The following is an 18,217-nucleotide window of genomic DNA, read 5'->3' as shown; positions in this document are numbered from 1 at the left end:
AACATCATGGCAACAAATGACAATGAAAACACTACAATCCAAAATCTATGGGACACAGCGAAAGCAGTCTTGAGAGGGAAGTTCATAGCTCTACAAGCCTACTGCAAAAAACAAGAAACAATGGTAATAAATTACCTAACCCAACAACTCAAAGAGTTAGAAAAAGAGCAACAAGAAAAGCCCAGTGTAAGCAGAAGGAAGGAAATAATAAAGATCAGAGCGGAGATAAACGACATAGAGACCAAAGAAACAATACAAAAGATCAACAAAACCAAGAGCTGGTTCTTTGAAAGGATAAACAAGATTGATGAACCTCTAGCCAGGCTCACCAAGAAGCAAAGAGAGAGGACCCAAATAAACAAAATCAGAAATGAAAGAGGTGAAATAACAACAGATCCCGCCGAAATACAAAGGATTGTTAAAAAATACTACGAACAACTCTATTCTAACAAACTGGACAACCTGGAGGAAATGGACACATTCCTAGAAAAATATAACCTTCCAAAACTCAATCAAGAAGAATCTAAACAGCTCAATATGCCAGTAACTATGGAAGAAATTGAAGCAGTCATCAAAGAGCTTCCGGCAAACAAAAGCCCGGGGCCAGACGGCTTCACAGGAGAGTTTTACCAAACATTCAAGGAAGAACTAAAACCTATCCTCCTCAGACTATTCCAAAAAATTCAAGAGGAAGGAACACTTCCAAGCTCTTTCTATGAAGCCAGCATCACCCTAATACCAAAACCAGATAAAGACAACACAATGAAGGAGAATTACAGGCCAATATCCCTCATGAATGTAGATGCCAAAATCCTCAACAAAATTCTAGCAAATCGGATCCAGCAGTACATCAGAAAGATCATACACCATGACCAAGTAGGGTTTATCCCAGGAATGCAAGGATGGTACAATATCCGAAAATCAATAAATGTGATACATCACATAAACAAATTGAAAGATAAAAATCACATAGTCATATCAATTGATGCAGAAAAAGCATTTCACAAAATCCAACACCCTTTCTTGATAAAAACTCTCAACAAGGTGGGAATAGAGGGATCATACCTCAACATAATAAAAGCTATATATGATAAACCCACAGCTAACATCATACTCAATGGGCAAAAACTAAAACCATTTCCCCTAAGAACAGGAACAAGACAAGGATGCCCACTCTCACCACTCCTGTTTGACATAGTACTGGAATTATTAGCCATTGCAATTAGACAAGAAGAAGAAATAAAAGGCATCCAAATTGGAAAAGAAGAAGTAAAGCTGTCCTTATTTGCAGATGACATGATATTGTACATAAAAAACCCGAAAGATTCCATCAAAAAACTAACAGACTTAATAAATGAATTCGGCAATGTAGCAGGATACAAAATTAACGCCAAGAAATCTATGGCATTTCTATACACCAACAGTGAACTTACAGAAAGAGAGACTAAAAAAGCAATCCCATTTTCCATCGCACCAAAAATATTAAGATACTTAGGAATAAACCTAACCAAGGAGGTAAAAGATCTATATGCGGAAAACTACAGGACACTGAAAAAAGAGATAGAGGAAGATGTAAACAGATGGAAGAACATACCATGTTCATGGATTGGTAGAATCAACATCATCAAAATGTCCACACTACCCAAAGCAATCTATAGATTCAATGCACTCCCCATTAAAATACCAACAGCATATTTCACAGACCTAGAAAGAACTCTCCAAAAATTCATCTGGAATAAAAAAAGACCCCGAATAGCCACAGCAATCCTGAGAAAGAAGAATAAAGTAGGAGGGATCTCAATACCAGATTTCAAGCTGTATTATAAAGCCACTGTCCTCAAAACAGCCTGGTACTGGCACAAGAACAGACATATAGATCAATGGAATAGAATAGAGAATCCAGATATCAACCCAAACCAATATGCGCAATTAATATTTGACAAAGGAGGCATGAGCATACAATGGAGTCAAGACAGTCTCTTCAATAAATGGTGTGGGGGAAATTGGACAGATACATGCAAAAAAATGAAACTAGATCACCAACTTACACCATACACAAAAATAAACTCAAAATGGATACAGGACTTAAATATAAGACGGGAAACCATAAAAATACTAGAGGAATCCACAGGCAGCAAAATCTCAGACATATGCCAAAAGAACTTTTTCAGTGATACTGCCCCTAGGGCAATGGAAGCCAAAGAGAAAATAAACAAATGGGACTACATCAAAATAAAAAGCTTTTGCACAGCAAAAGAAACCATCAACAAAACAACAAGAAACCCCACTGTATGGGAGAACATATTTGCAAATGGTATCACTGATAAAGGTTTAATTTCCAACATCTACAGGCAGCTTATACAACTTAATAAAAGGAAGATAAAGGATCCAATAAAAAAATGAGCAACGGACCTAAATAGAATCTTTTCGAAAGAAGACAGAAGGAAGGCCAAGAGACACATGAAAACATGCTCAAAGTCACTAATTATCCGTGAGATGCAAATCAAAACGACAATGCGATACCATCTCACACCTGTCAGAATGGCAATCATCAACAAATCAACAAACGACAAGTGTTGGCGACGATGCAGAGAAAAAGGAACCCTCGTGCACTGCTGGTGGGAATGCAGACTGGTGCAGCCACTGTGGAGAACAGTATGGAGTTTCCTCAAAAAACTGAAAATGGAACTCCCATTTGACCCAGTAATCCCACTCCTAGGAATATATCCTAAGAAACCAGAAACACCAATCAGAAAGGATATATGCACCCCTATGTTCATAGCAGCACAATTTACAATAGCTAAGATTTGGAAACAGCCTAGGTGCCCATCAGCAGATGACTGGATCAGAAAACTATGGTACATCTACACAATGGAATACTATGCTGCCATTAAAAAGAAGGAATTACTACCATTTGTAGGCACCTGGATGGAATTAGAGAACATTATGCTAAGTGAAATAAGCCAGTCAATGAAAGAAAAATACCACATGATCCCACTCATTTGGGGATAATGAAAAACGTTATAAACTGATGAACAAAAAGATAGTTACAGAGGCAGTAAAGCATCAAACAGACTGTCAAATTACAGCGGTAAGGTTAGGGAGAGGTGGGGGAAATAAGAGATCAACTGAAGGACTTGTATGCATGCATATAAGAGTAACCAACGGATGCAAAACATTGGGGGGTGAGGGCATGTATGGGAGTGGGGTGGGGGTGGGGGGCAATGGTAAGATATGTACACATATAATACCTTAATAAAAATTTGAAAAAAAAAATAAAGGACTCATAAAACTCAATACCAAACAAACAAACAACCCAACAAAGAAGTGGGCCTAAAAATACACTTCTCACAAGAAGATAGATATATGAAAAGATGTTCCACCTCACTGGCAATTAGGGAAGTGCAAATTAAAACTACATTGAGTTACCACCTTACACCCGTTAGAGTGGCCATTATCAACAAGACAAGCAATAACAAGTGTTGGAGAGGTTGTGGAAAAAAGGGAACCTTCACTCACTGCTGACACAACAATTATGGAAAGCAGTCTGGCAATTCCTCAAAAAATTAAGAATTGAGCTACCATATGACCCAGCAATCCCTCTCCTGGGTGTATACCCCAAAAAACTCAAAATCATGTATTTGCAATGATATATGTGCCCCTATGTTCATTCAGCATTATTCATGGTGGCCAAAATATGGAAACAACCAAGAGTTATAGAGGACTAGATCAAGAAGATGCGGTACATATACACAATGGAACACTACTCAGTCATAGGAAAGGAAGAAATAGTGCCAACAACATGGATGGATCTTGAGAACAGTATTCTAAGTGAAATAAGTCAGTCAGAAAAAGCTAAGAACCATATGATTTCACTCATATGTGGGATATAAAACTGAAACTGGTGAACACAAACAGCAGTGCGGTGGTTGCCAGGGGAAAGGGGATGGGGGAGAAGGGGGTCCTAATATAAGGTGACAGGAGAAGATTGGACTTTGGGTGGTGGGCACACAGTGCAATATACAGATCTTGCAACATAGAAACTTACACCTGAAACCTGTATGTTCATGTTGACCAATGTCACCCCAATCAATATAATAAATAAATAAGAATTTTTAAAAATGAAAAAAAAAAAGAAAAGAAAAAGGTAAAGGGATTAATTTTAAAAAAACCCTCATAGACACAGAAAACAGTATAATGATTGCAAAAGGGAAAGGGGGTGGGGAGGCAGAAGAGGGTTAAGGGGGGGATAAATGGTGATGGAAGGCAACTTGTCTTTGGATGGTGAACACAATATACAGATGATATGTTATAGAATTGTACACTTGAAGCATATATAATTTTATTAACCAATGTCACCCCAATAAATTCAGTAAAAATTAATGAAAAAATAAAAAATAAATAAATAAAAGTAAACTAGAGTCATTTGTATGGCTTGGTTACTGTTTGTGCAAATCTACAGAGTCCTATAATGATACATATTGAATATGTGCCACATTTATTTGATAAAACAGCTAACAAGATTACCTGCTTTCATCTTATTAAAACACTATAGGCCCAGTGCACGAAATTTGTGCACTGGAGGGGGGGTTCCCCCAGCCTGGCCTGTGCCCTCTCACAGTGCGGGAATCCCGCGATCAATCGCCCCAAAGAGGTAGGCCCTGCCCACCCATCCAGGGCTCCTCGATGAATTGCCCCAAAGAGGTAGGCCGGAGCCGCGGGACCCGCCTCCACGCCATGCATGCAGTGTCAAGCCCCCGCTCACCAGCGTGCACACGATGCGCACACAGCCTCCTGGTGATCGCTTGTTACTGCGTGAGGGCCATACAGGCTTTTATTAATAGGATTAGAATCCTGAGCTTATATATCTTGTGAATAGGCATGTTAAGGAGAACAAGACTGAGTGGAGAACAGAATACTGACACTGGACCTGGAAACCTAGGGGCAGACCCATGTTTTCCAGCGGTGTGATCTGAGGTAACTCCATTTATTCAGAGCCTCAGTTTTCTCACCTATAAAATGGCAACATGTGTCCTACCATGAAAGGTTATTGGGAGAGATCATAAGTCAAAAGACGTGCCCCTCCATTGTGGATGCTGCAGAGAATGAACGTCACACGTTGGAGGTGGCCCACACCCAGAGAGTCAGTGATAAATATTTTCAGAGCCCTCGTGATCCAGACACCACATACGATGCAAAGGGTCTGGCGGTGAATGATACTAGCAGGCTCTCTGCTCTTAGGGAACTTACATCCCCAAGGAGGGAGAATGACAGTATTCACTGATGTCAACCAAACGCAAGGGAAATTAGTGAAGTTCCATGGTAAATGTCTGGAAATTATAAATCATCTAGAACACTATGAAGATGTATTTTAAGGAAAATTTTTAAAAAGATGGCTTGCATACCTGCCATCCATCTCGTATCTTCTGATTGAAGATCCCATATTCGTATCGAATGCCATATCCGTAGGCTGCAAGTCCCAGGGTTGCCATGGAATCCAAGAAGCAGGCTACATCAATCAAAACACAAGCAAAAGGCGGAGACACCGAGGTTAGTTACATCTGCAGGTCTTTCACTAAAAGACATGACAGCCACAAAATATTTTTCTATGAGAAACCACATTTGTATTTTAAAAAGCACAGAGACTATTGCATAATGAGGATTACTTTTTTAAGTAACATTTTTAAAATTTTAAAATGAATATTATAGAAAATTTAGAAAATATAAAAATGTATAAAGAAAACAAGCATCATTTATTAGCTCGCCATTTAGAAATAACCAGTGTGTACTCGTTGGCATTTCATTTGAGAACAGGAAGCCGGCCTGCATGAGATATGTCCATTATGTGTCTGTCTCTCATACTGTGCTTTCTAAGGAAAGCCATCTCCATAGCTCCCTGCTTGAAAAGACAGCCCTAGGAGAGCATAGTTTGCCTGTGGCCACCTGACTGAGTGGCAGACCCTCTTTCTGGCTAATGGAATTCCGATGTTATTTAGATGTTACAGGGAGGCTGGGCTAGAAGTGAATCTTGCTTGTCTAGTCCAGTGGTCGGCAAACTCATTAGTCAACAGAGCGGCAAACCGTGGCTCACGAGCCGCAGTTTGACGACCACTGGTCTAGTCTAAGCCTCTAAGCCAGCCATGGGCAAACTACGGCCTGCGGGCCGGATCCGGCCCATTTGGCTGTTCTATCTGGCCCGCAGAGCCGAAAGAGCGGGGGGTTCTCTTGCTCTCCCCTCCGCTCCTTTACTTTGAATTTATATTAGTTCACACAAACACTCCATCCATGCTTTTGTTCTGGCCCTCCGGTCCAGTTTAAGAACCCATTGTGGCCCTCGAGTCAAAAAGTTTGCCCACCCCTGCTCTAAGCCAATCACAGTAATTCTAGTTCCTTCTATTGGTTTTGGTATGACTGTGCAATGACATTCAACCCAATGAGAGGTACCAGGAAGTCTTCTGGGTGCACTGAATGATTTTCCTTGCTGCTGACATCGTTATTTTTGTTTGTTTTTCCATGGGGGAAAGCCAAAAGCACCACAGAAACCCAGAATCCTGACAGAACTACACTACTGAATAAACTAACTTGGAATGGCCCAACCTCCGGACTTCTTGTTCTGTGATAACACATGGCCTTGTTGGCTGAACCACTTTTTTTAGTAGTTTTTTTTGGTCACTTGCCATCAAAAGCATTGATGACAGAGCACCTGATCCAGAGCAGCCAATCAGCATGCTGGGGAGGGATCTAGCTGGTGTCCAGGTATAACATGAGGGATTAATTTAATAGGATTTGGATGTTTGTGTAAAATGAAGAGATTTTGGGAATCATTTCTCAAATAGGAGAATCAATAGATATTTATTTTTCATAGAGAATAATTTGATACATGTGTGGTGGTATACTTTTATTATTAAATTTAAGTTTCACAAGTAATATACTAATATATCCTCCTTGTAAAAAATTAAAATGTTACAGATAGGACTAGCATCCACTATGATCCCGACCCCCAAATCTCCCCTCCTCTCTAAGGAGGATTATAAGGAGCAGTTTACCATTTCAAATTTCAGACTTTTCTATGGATTTATATACATATATACTCACAGAACAAATTAGTTTTTAAAAACATAAATAGTAGCATGCTGTATACCTTTTAATGCAAATTGATTCCCTCCCCATCCCCAGAGGTCTATCCAGAGCATTACATATGCATCAGTTTTATTTATTTCTGGTTGCTGTATATTATTCTATAATATGAACTGTTCCACTACTTATTTACCTATTTTCCTATTGATGGACACTGGCTTATTGCTAGTAGTTTGCTCTTACAAACAATGCTATAACAATTTTTTTCACATGTTTCCTTGTGCACCTGATTTTTTTTTACAGCAGATATCAGGAAGTACAATTGCTTGGTCACAGGGATATATATTTTTACCTTAATGGAGTTGCAAATGTACTTTATTTGTTGAAAAACTATTTCCTGAATAAAGCAAAGAACTCAAATTGCATCCATATAAAAAATTTTAAGTAACTAACTCATACCAATACTACAAGTGTATCTTTACCTACTAGTCAATCAAAAAGCAAACTGACAGGTGTATAAGACAACAATACAATGGTTCAACAACTTAGGTCATACCACTCAAGTATGTGAATTGATAGCTGTGAACATAACCGCAGAGTAAAGGGGCCACTTTGGAAACCCTTAAGTACACAGTAAGGATCTGGTTAACCTTAAGGTTTTAAACAATGTCTCCAAGGGTTTTAAGCAATATCTCTTTTGTTCAAGTTCCCTTCTCTGCTGCTTATATAGAACTGATCAACTAACCACAGTGCAAACTGAAAAACAAATACTAGTACATCTGTAACCAGGTCACACCCTGCACTTCTCCTAGGAAGCCTGTTTGGTGGTCATGCATGGCATTGGAGAAGGCATCAACTGGCCAGACACAAAGACACACTAACCATGTCACTTACCAGCAAGCCTCCCAAGACCGCCATTGCCAAGCCCAGCATCTTCTTCGATTTCTTCTAACTCCTCTATATCCAATCCAAGCTGGTGATGAAAGGAAAACATCACTGGATGTGGGTACAAATGCAGGCCATTGCAGAGAGAACAATCATTTTCTAAAGCTCTGGGTCAGGTGTGCAGGTTTGTCTGGGTACTCAATGGTGTCAGCTTCCGTGCAGCGTACTCTGGCATCCATGCCCACTGCAGATGCTGGTGACTGCAAATGCAAAGTGTACGAGATGGCATAGCAGCGGCCTGTAGAGACGTGTGGGCTCTCAGTGTCCATTTCTGACTCTGTTACTTCTTAGCAAGGTGACCCTGGACAAGCTACTCAATCTCTCTAGGCCTCACTTCTCTTTTTTAAAAGTTAAGTCCTCATTAGATGACAGTATGTACCACATTTAGGGTTGTTGTGAATTAAATGAAATCATACAAACAAACCATTTAGATTATTCCTGGGCAGATATTTCTCAATAAATGTTAACCTATTATAATTTCTTAAGATTCTTTTTTTGTGCAGTCAGGTTAAAACTTAAGAAATAGTCCAGTACCAAGCTGACACTAACTGGGCTGAAGGATTTTAAATATTATCAACAGGTATGAGGTCAGACTTTCCAGGGTGGAGTAAAGTTCATCTTTTCAAGACCACAACATATTTACTCAGTAGGGTCAATGGTTGTTAACCCAAAACCAGTTGGTGAGTCACTGTCCCTGAGACCTGGAGCCAGACAGTAGTCAAGGAAACCTTCAGCTCTTGCTCAGCAATTTTTAACCGTTTTCATCTCATGTCACACATAAACTAGCGACTAAAATTCTTTAGCACACCAAAGAAAAAATGTATTTTTTGCTGATCTAACAAAAAAATAGGTATAATTTTGATTCATTCATACCCTATGGCTATTGTTGTGTTGGCTGTCATCATTTTTTAATTTGATAATCTAAGGGAAAAAGAGGTCAATGCCCCTGACTAAATAACCAGGTATTGCATGTTTTAAAAATTCTTGCAGCACACCAGTTGAAAATCGCTGGTCTGGATGGATGGGGCTAAAATCCTCTACTTATCTCTAGATTGGATCAAAGGCTGTGGGAGGCTTAGAGGCATTTGTGACCTTGGGGACTGATGCAAATTGATTGCCAGTCAGTTCCCTGGGAGCTGCACAGCCAGAGGCCACTGGCACCACTGTGGACTCAAGTCAGAATCCAGTAGCCTTGGAGACCACTTTGCTCATCTTACTGTGAGGAATTTGATGGCAGGTAAAATAAACGTCCTGTCCTATGTTGACTAGATAATAATTCAGCCCATGCTTAGCTAATGATGGTCTGTTGTGAAATAACTGCATTCTTATCTGAAAATGAGGCAATCCATGAAATGAGATGTTATTTAAAATGGAAACATAATTTACACACTTTGAAAGCATATGCAGAAGAAGCAACCATGCTTTAAATCAGGGGTCCTCAAACTACGGCCCACGGGCCACATGCGGCCCACTGAGGACATTTATCTGGCCCGCCGGGTGCTGCTGCCTGTCCTGCTTAGCAGCCGACTCGTCCCGGGCCCCCAGAGCACATAGGAATTTGTTCATAGTTTTTTTTTTAAACTATAGTCCGGCCCTCCAACTGTCTGAGGGACAGTGAACTGGCCCCCTGTTTAAAAAGTTTGAGGACCCCTGCTTTAAACTGATGTCCTAGTTTCCATGGCCATGTACTTGGATCCCCACCTACCCTTATACCAAAATTTGCTTTGTCACACACATGTCTTAGTCAGTCAGTCTTCTAAGTGTTCCAAAATGGCTTTGTTTCTGTTCGCTGTTGAAAGGACTTTCAAATTTGCTCCCTGGTGTGACTAGAGTTTACTGGGGTCATTGTGCAAGTCAACTGTTAAGGCTAACATCCAGGATTTTTTAAATTCTAAAAATGTAAGGCTCAAGTAGGACATAAATCTTGAGCAAACAGAGATGGGTCACTCATCCCACCCGGTTATATGCTAGGCCATGGGAGGTATATTGTTTTCAGCTGGTATCAGGGGAAGGCAAGAAAAGAGAAGTGGAGGGAGCTACCATGGTTCTTTCACAGGAAATACTCTACCTAACGCAGGTGAAGGAAACCAGCCTTCAGTGACAAGTAGCTGACCACAGGAGGGGACAACCCGTGAACGCGTCTTTGCAAATACCCATTCCTCTTTCCAGCCTCACTTATAAGGTGAAGGGCTATTTGTTTTTGGTATGGAGATCCCTGAAGTTTAGGAGAGAAACAGTTAAATATGCTCATAAAAATAAATTAGATTATTAGGTTTAAGACTTCAGGCTCCTCATTTCAGGGGGAAGTACATTTTACATGTCATTTAGCAACAGGGAAAGTGTGATGATGGAATTTTAAAAGCTTATTATTTTTACATATTGCCTTGATATACAAATAACAGTCACACTTTGATCATTTTTTGAAAGCAGATAGGAGCCTAAAATAAAGCTTGTGATTCTGACAGCAGAGGTTCACACACTTTTAAAAGACTTGTTCAGATGTTGAATGCTGTCAGTATGACTGCAAAAGTAAATTCTCATTAGGCAAAACTAGTTCTCTAACTTTGTTTCTCTTAAATCAGAGATCATCAGTCGTTTACATTTCTAATGGTTTGTAACAGCAATGTCTGTAGAAGCAATTTTCACCTTTTTTCGGGGCCGGCGGGGAGGCAGGGTACTACATCCCCAAGGTTCCTGAATTAAAATTTAAAGAGAGAGAATGTACCTGGTAAATGGCCTCGTCACAGGCATTTTGCAACCCGAGGTTGATCATGGTGTTCTGTAATGTTCGGCCCATGTAAAATTCCAAAGAGAGGTAATAAACCCTCTGAAACAAAGAAAAGAGAGGTTACATTAACTTTATGAGTCCAACCTTACTGGTCAACATAAACACACAAGGTCGAAAGTAAAAAACAAACAGGCAGGACTACTTTGACACAGGTTCAAAAGAAACTCCTAGCTACACTAATAAAAGAGAAACATGCAAATTGACCATCCCTCCGCTATGCCCACCAGCCAATCAGGAGTGAGTATGCAAATTAACCAAACAAAGATGGCAGCAGTTATGGAGCTGGAGCAAGCAGGAGGCTTGGGTTGCCCCTGGCAACGAAAGAAGCCAAGCCCACCCTGGCTGCCGCTGAAGGAGTGGCTGGGGCCTGGGTTGCCAGAGGGCGTGGCCAGCCTGAAAACGGCCCTCAGTCCCTTACCCAGGCTGGCCACACCCCCATGGGGGGAGGGTCCCTGCTGGTGGGCTTGGCCAGCCTGCAAACAGCCATCAGCCCCTCACCCAGGCTGGCCACATGAAGTGCAGGTGCCGGTTGAAGCCCTTCTTCAGCTCGGCCACGTTACTGTGCTGAAGGGGGTGTGGCCAGCCTGAAAACGACCCTCAGCTCCTTACCCAGGCTGGCCAAGCCCCCATGGAGTAAGAGTCTCCCCTGGGGGGTGTGGCCAGCCTGCAAACAGCCATCAGCCCCTCACCCAGGCTGCCCCACACCCCAAGGGAACCCCCACCCTGATCCAGGACACCCTTGAGGGCAAACCAGCCAGCCCCAACCCATGCACCAGGCCTCTATCTGTACTAATAAAAGGGTATGCTAATTAGACTGGGAGACCTTCCAGGAGACCTTCCAGGCGTTCTTCTGGACAAATCCATGGTGGTGGGGCCAAGGTAGAGGTGGTTAGAGGCCAAGAGGGGAGGGCAGCTATGGGTGTTCAGGCCAGGATCGGATGGCAGTTGTGGGTGATCAGGCCAGCAAGGGGGGGGGGGGCAGTTAGAGGCAAGCAGGCCATCAGTGGGGGTCAGTTGGGGGTGATCAGGACAGTGCGGGGGGGAGTTTGGGGTGAGCAGGCCAGCAGGGGGCAGTTGGGAGCAAGCAGGCCAGTGGGGAGGGCAGGTGGGGGCGAGCAGGCCAGCAGGGGGGGGCAGTTGGGGGTGATCAGGCTGGCAGGGGCATTTGGGGGGAGCAGGCCGGCAGCAGGGGCAGTTGGGGGTGAGCAGGCTGGCAGGCAGAGTGGTTAGGGGCAATCAGGCAGGCAGGCAGGTGAGTGGTTAGGAGCCAGTAGTCCCTGATTGTGAGAGGGATGTCCGACTGCCAGTTTAGGCTTGATCCCTGTAAACTGGCAGTAGGACATCCTTTGAGGGGTCCCAGATTGAGAGGGTGCAGGCTGGGCTGAGGGACACCCTCCCCCCTCCCAGTGCACAAATTTTGTGCACCGGGCGATTAGTAGATGTATAAAGGGCTAAATAAAAGCATTACTGACAATTGGCTTTGGGAAAACCATTTTATATCCTATTTTTGGTAAAGTAGTTCAGTATCTTTTACCCTCAGGGAGAAAAAAATAAACTCATCCAACTAATTAGATTCAATGTTTTGTGTCTCCTCCCCCCCACCCATTCTGTTCATAAGCCTCATAAATTAAGCATATGTTTTGGGCAAACAGAAGTCAGACTGCCATAGCCCATCACTCATTTATAAAATATTTAGAGTCAGGTAGGGTTGGCTGTGACTATCTCAAGTCATCCAAGAAATACAAAGATTAACTTCTTCCGTATATACCTGATGGCTAGAAAGTATTCCTCCTTGACTGATTACTGTAAATAATATTACAATTAATTATTTTAGAATTAAATTATTTTAGAAAGCCAGGAACTGGCAATAACAAAGGACTACCCCACATTTATTGGCGTTTATTATTATTTTTTTGCAGGGAGAGCACCAAACACAGTTTCCCACATTTGGGGAAATCACAGGGGTCCGCACATCCAGAGTGTAATGGATAAGCTTCGCCCTGGGAAAACCACGTCTGTGATCACGGTATCTCCCCTGTCAGCTAAGTATTATTGGTGTTTGTTCTTCATGAAATGGGAAATTTCTCCATAAACTTAGAAACTGCTTTAACATAGTAAACGCCAGGCAAACACTATCAGAGCGGAGTGAAAGGTACAAAGGTTAGACTTGCCTAACCCCTTTAAAATACAGGTGCCGTTTACTAATTCTCTTTTAAGAAAGAGATCCATGAGTAACTTCATCATCCCCCTTTACAATACCTTTTTCTCCAAATCAGGTTCCTCTTTTCCCCCCCACCAAACACAAAACAATAGAAATCTGTAAATGCATCCATATATAGTCATCTACAATTTTAGGAACTCCCCCCCATTTCTCAATAAAAAGAACCAAAAAGAAAAGTATTTGGTCAACCCCAAAATATAAAAAATATATAAATACTTTATATAATGAATGCCTATTATAACATTTAACTCATTTAAAATATTATATGAAAATGTCAATTTAGAAATTTCACTTTCTCCCACTTTTATTTTATGTAACAACTGAATTCTAAGTCTTCCATATTTAGTGGGTCATCTAACACTATTTTCCAGAGCACATCATCATTATTTTTACCCAAGTTGTTTGAATATCTATAACACTGTCATCAGGGCGCTCATTAGTCTATTGGGTGCCTTTGTGTGAGTTGGGAAAAGGTATCTTTCCAAGGCAGACATATGCCAAAGGGGTGCATGGCACCACTCACCCCATGGCTGATGCCCTTGTACACGAGGCCACTGGCTGTGTCACAGGAAAGAGTATTTCAAGCCACAAATACCCATTTTCATAACATCAGAGCAGCTTCTTTTTCTTCATCTTTGTCTACTTTTTCATGATCTCCATAATATAAGCACTATGTACTGCTTTTTACTGTTTTAGTGATCTATAAAAAGCTTGCTTACAAATACAGTATATATATATCCCACACTTGCAGTTGTTAAGTTATGCCCCCCAAAATAATGTCTATATTTGTTAAATTTATTTGTCTCCCTTTTAATGATTCCAAATTAGCATGGACTTAAGACATTTTAAGGTCTTTGTAAAAAAAAAAAAGTTGCTGCTTAAAATAATTTAGAGACTTCATTATATAACAGACTTAGCAAAGACAGGTACTTAAGGTGATTTTCTAATAAAAATAATTTTTGGAGGGACTTCACTTTATATTTGGGGATATGTAAGACCTTGAAAAATAGATCTTACCCATCCTCTTAAACATTTATCTCATACTCCTGCTAGTAAAATATACAGCATCTCCAATATACCTTAGAAATTATATGTATACACTACTATCACTAATAATTATGTATATTTTAGAAAAAGTGGACATTTTCAAAAAGCAAGCAAAGATAAAATAAAGAAGAGCTATTTAACAATAACCAATATTTTAAAAATAATTTAAAGTTTATTCCCAGCATTAATTAGAGGACTTGGGTACTTGTGGGAAGACATATGGAACAGGTGGCAACAAAACGGAGATTTGCAGGAGAGGCAAGAGTTCAGCGTAGAGACACTGGCAAGAAGGGCATTCCAAGCGAAGGGTGCAGGGGGGCAGAGGCCCAGAAGTGGGGAGAACAGGGCATGGATGGGACAGCACATTGGTTTGATGGGAGAACAAGGTAAGTCCAGCAGGGGAGTGCGAGGTGAGATGTGAAGGACAGGTTCACCTGGACCCAGAAGGCTTTAAATGCTTGATTAAGGACTGTGTCAGGCAACGGGAGCCAATGATACCTGAGCAAAGGGCAAGATGTATTGCTTTTGTAAGCTTAATTGAACTACAATGCATAGAATGAGCTGCAACTGCCAACTCAGATACCTCCAGGAGCCAGGCAGAGGAAATAGCTGTGTAATGGAGGTCACATAAAACAATGAGGAGCACTGGGCCAAGAACTGGAGTGTACAAGTCCTGCCCAAAGGCACTGACAATTAAATTATGTAAAGATGTCTTAATGGCCAGGAAAAATGTATCTGCTAGCCATCTTCAGCTGCACGCTGCCAGTTTTACCACTTCTGAGAAGCAAGCCAGCCACTCAGAAGTCGATTTCATAGACCAGTAGCCAGGGCCTCCATTAGGCAGAGAAGGGAGACTTCAAGAGAGTAATTTCAACAGAACTTACATAAATTGACAGCATTTGGCAACCTGTTGAATGCGGAATACAGGAGGAAGTCAAAGGTGACACTAAAGTTTTGTGTCTGGGTAATGGTCAGGATGGCAATGCCATTAAAATGAGAAACACAGAAGATGGGGTAGGGCTGGGAGGGGTAATGAGTTGAGTTTGAGGAAACAGTGATCTGGGAATGTACACCAAGCACTTAGAAGTGTAGGAATGAAGTTTGAAAAAAGGGTTAAGACTACAGACCCAGATTTGGGATTCACCTGCACAGTTGCTAGAGAGCAGGGCAGGTGGGAGAGGAGCTTGGACACACACTGGCTCTCTAGTCCATGCTCTGGGGGCAGGGACCTCCTCTTTAGGTGAACCCCAGTCACGGTAGACACTTCGCTAACGTGTGGAATGCCTCTTGTTCCCTGTTGTATCCCCAGGGTACCACTATCAGAATACCTGGCGTATACCTACACTCAGGTAGGGAAGGAGAGCCCAGTGAAAAAACTACCTAGAGAATGAGGACAACTATAAAGTACAAGACAAGCCACTAGAAGAGAAACATACAAGGCCAGATGCTTGGTGCTAAATGCTACAGAAGAGTGTGTGTGGGGAGGGAGATTGGGTGGTATGTGTGTTGTTGGGGGTGGGGGGAGGGTTTGAGATCTTAAATATGGCTCATCATCTCACTTTCCAGTTTAAAAACTTAAAAAAAAAATGACCAATGCTAGGGGGCAGTCCCCTCATGGAAAAAGAAAAGATACAGTAAATATATTTACACACAAAGTCTTTTCTAAGGATATATTTTTAGCAATTGCTACTCTGGGATAGAGCCCTAGGCCTCTGGAATGAGGAAGAGTTACTTTCCATTTGAAAGTTTTGTTACCATTGCCCTTTCTTATTATGAAAACTTCCTCTCTTTTCCTCACGGTTGTTTTGGGCACTGTGATTATGGACTAGCCTTTTCTTTTTCATGCTTTTTACATATTAAAAAATTCCTAATGTGTTTCTCACTGCCTTCAAGCTATATCAGCGATTCACCTTTTCCAATATGCCTCCTACCAGCTTTTCCAGTTTCTTCTCCCAACACTGACTCACACCCACCTCACTACAGCAGCCAGAGCTGCTCTCTCACCCTCCCTCTGCACAACACAACCCCTCTCCCTGCTGTCCTCCTCAAGCCTCCCGACCCACTTCCCAGATTGGCCAGGGGGAGACAGTGTCCCTTTGTGCGCCCCCAACACCCTAAGTAACCCTCCATCCAGCCCTGCCCAGTGGACAGGGGTGGTCTGTGAACAGCCCTTCTTCAGCAGTTCCCAGGGTAGGTCTTAAAGTTCAGAGCATACCCTGGGCGAAGGCTTCCGTGCTGCATGAATCAAGAAGTCCGGCAGCGCCACACCCTACTGCTTTGAACCAAGGAGAAGACGGGAGGGGAGAGGAAGGGAGGGGAGGGGGCGGGCAGAGCTCTGCCCACCACACGCAGGCAGTTCCTAGGAAAAGCCCCTGACGCCAGGCATGCTCCAAAGGCTCTACGGGCAGTGAGGCTCCTCCAACTCCTCCGCCCCCCCCGCCCCGCCCCCCAGCGCCTATTACCATTTGGGGAACTCTATAGATTTGTTTCCCCAGGCAGGGCTTTGTGCGTTTTCTTCAGGGCCTACAGCCAGGGGCCTACAGCTGTGCTTGGCACTCACAGGAGGCGCCCGCTACCTCTGGATCAAATGTGGAGGGTAAATGCTCCAACTTTTGTTTGTGAAATAGTGGTCAGGCGGGGGAGGCCTGCGCGTGCGTTCCCCAGGCGGTCCCCAGGGGCGGGCAGCTCTGGGTGGGGCTGGTGGGTGGCGTGAATGGGGGCTGGTCCAGCGCCACACTGTTCCCAGGGCGGCCCACCCACCGCCCAGACACCTCTCCCCGGACTTCGGGGGAAGACTCGGGAGGGTCACCGCGGGGGCTCCTCCCGGGGCTGTGGGAGGTACCTTGGGGCACTTCTCGTAGTAGTACTGCTGCGTGCGGATCCAGCGCCCCACCAGGTGGTCGCGCACCGTGTGCGCCAGCGCGAAGAAGTAGTCGCGGGGGGTGGCCACATTGCGGTCCTTGACCAGCGTGAAGTGCAGGTGCCGGTTGAAGCCCTTCTTCAGCTCGGCCACGTTCTCCACGCCCACGATGCCGCGGATGCTGATCTGCCGCCGCTTCTCCTGGTCGGTCAGGGGCTTGGCCATGGCGGCGGCGGGCGGCGCAGCGAGAGGGACGTGCGGCCGGAGGAGCCCGGCGGCAGGACACGGGTGGAGGAGGCTCTCCTGTTTCGCTGCCGCTGCTTTTGAGTCGGAAGAAAGTTCGGGGTCCGCCCCTGGCACGGCACCGCCCCCGCCCCCGCTCCAGGCCGCAGTAGTACGGGGCAGGGGTGGCGAGGGCCGGCCAGGCCCCTTCCCGGACTCAGGGGCCCGGGTGCGGGCGCGCGTTTGGGGGGCCCCCTGCTGGCCAGAGGCGCGTCCCACGAGCCCGGATGGGGCGGGGCTGGGGGCTGAGGGGCCCAGGACCGGGAGGAGCCCTCTGGGCTGCTGAAAGGGAGACCTTCGGAGAGTCACGTAGCCACTCAGCGGCTCTTTTCGGGACCTGCGGGGTCTGGGAGCGCATCTGTCCTGCCTCCCCGCTCTGGGCTTTGGGCACAAGGAGGATGTCTGTGTGTGAGAGCACGCTGCTGGCACACTTGGGTTGTCCAGATGTTTGTTTGCTGAGCCATTATTACTGCCATTATTTCTCACCTGGAAGGGGATACCATAAGCATCGGAAGGGATGTTGGAGGGTCAGTGCGCTTTTACTTCAGTTGTCCCACCAACCTTGTCAGGCCTTGGCATTGCCCCATCTTGGATCCCAGACCTCAGAGGGAATTCCCTGGCGCCTCCTTTCCTTTCATTTATTTTTTGAGACTCAGAGATTCGGGTTTCTTGGCTCCTCAGACCCCTGTTTGCCTTGTCCAAAGCGCCCTCCTGTAGGGACAGTGTCGGGAGAGTCAGAAGTTCTGAGCTGGACTTCGGGGTGATTGGGAGGCAGGCGCTTTTAGCTTGAACGACTTTTGAGGGGAAAGGGGGTGGAGGGGGGAGAGAATGTGTGTGTGTGGAAAATGAAGGGGTAACTCACTGAGCCAGTTACCTTGTTTACATGAAACAAAGCAGTCTGTGTTAACCCGCAGTACAGGCTGATCTTTGCCCCGTTCACAAATACAGGCTTTATTTGTACATGTGGGTTGTTCTTTCTTTCTTTCTCCTACCCTTC

General features: G+C 44.0%; 1 protein-coding gene across 1 annotated transcript in view; it reads right to left on the bottom strand.

Moving 5' to 3' along the window:
* PYGL (glycogen phosphorylase L) overlaps positions 1-17,951 on the bottom strand; it is a 47,326-nt gene extending 29,375 nt beyond the window's left edge. The window contains exons 1-4 of the mRNA XM_080639992.1: positions 16,921-17,951; positions 10,748-10,849; positions 7,972-8,050; positions 5,406-5,509 (exon numbers count right to left, since the gene is read on the bottom strand). Of these exons, the coding sequence (XP_080496118.1) occupies positions 5,406-5,509; positions 7,972-8,050; positions 10,748-10,849; positions 16,921-17,163 (528 nt within the window). The 5' untranslated portion in view covers positions 17,164-17,951. The remainder of the gene's footprint in view (positions 1-5,405; positions 5,510-7,971; positions 8,051-10,747; positions 10,850-16,920) is intronic.
* Between the last annotated feature and the right edge of the window lie 266 nt (positions 17,952-18,217).

This window comes from Plecotus auritus, assembly GCF_963455305.1.
Source record: "Plecotus auritus genome assembly, chromosome: 1".
NCBI lineage: Eukaryota > Metazoa > Chordata > Mammalia > Chiroptera > Vespertilionidae > Plecotus > Plecotus auritus.
This window is presented reverse-complemented; position numbering and strand designations above follow the sequence as displayed.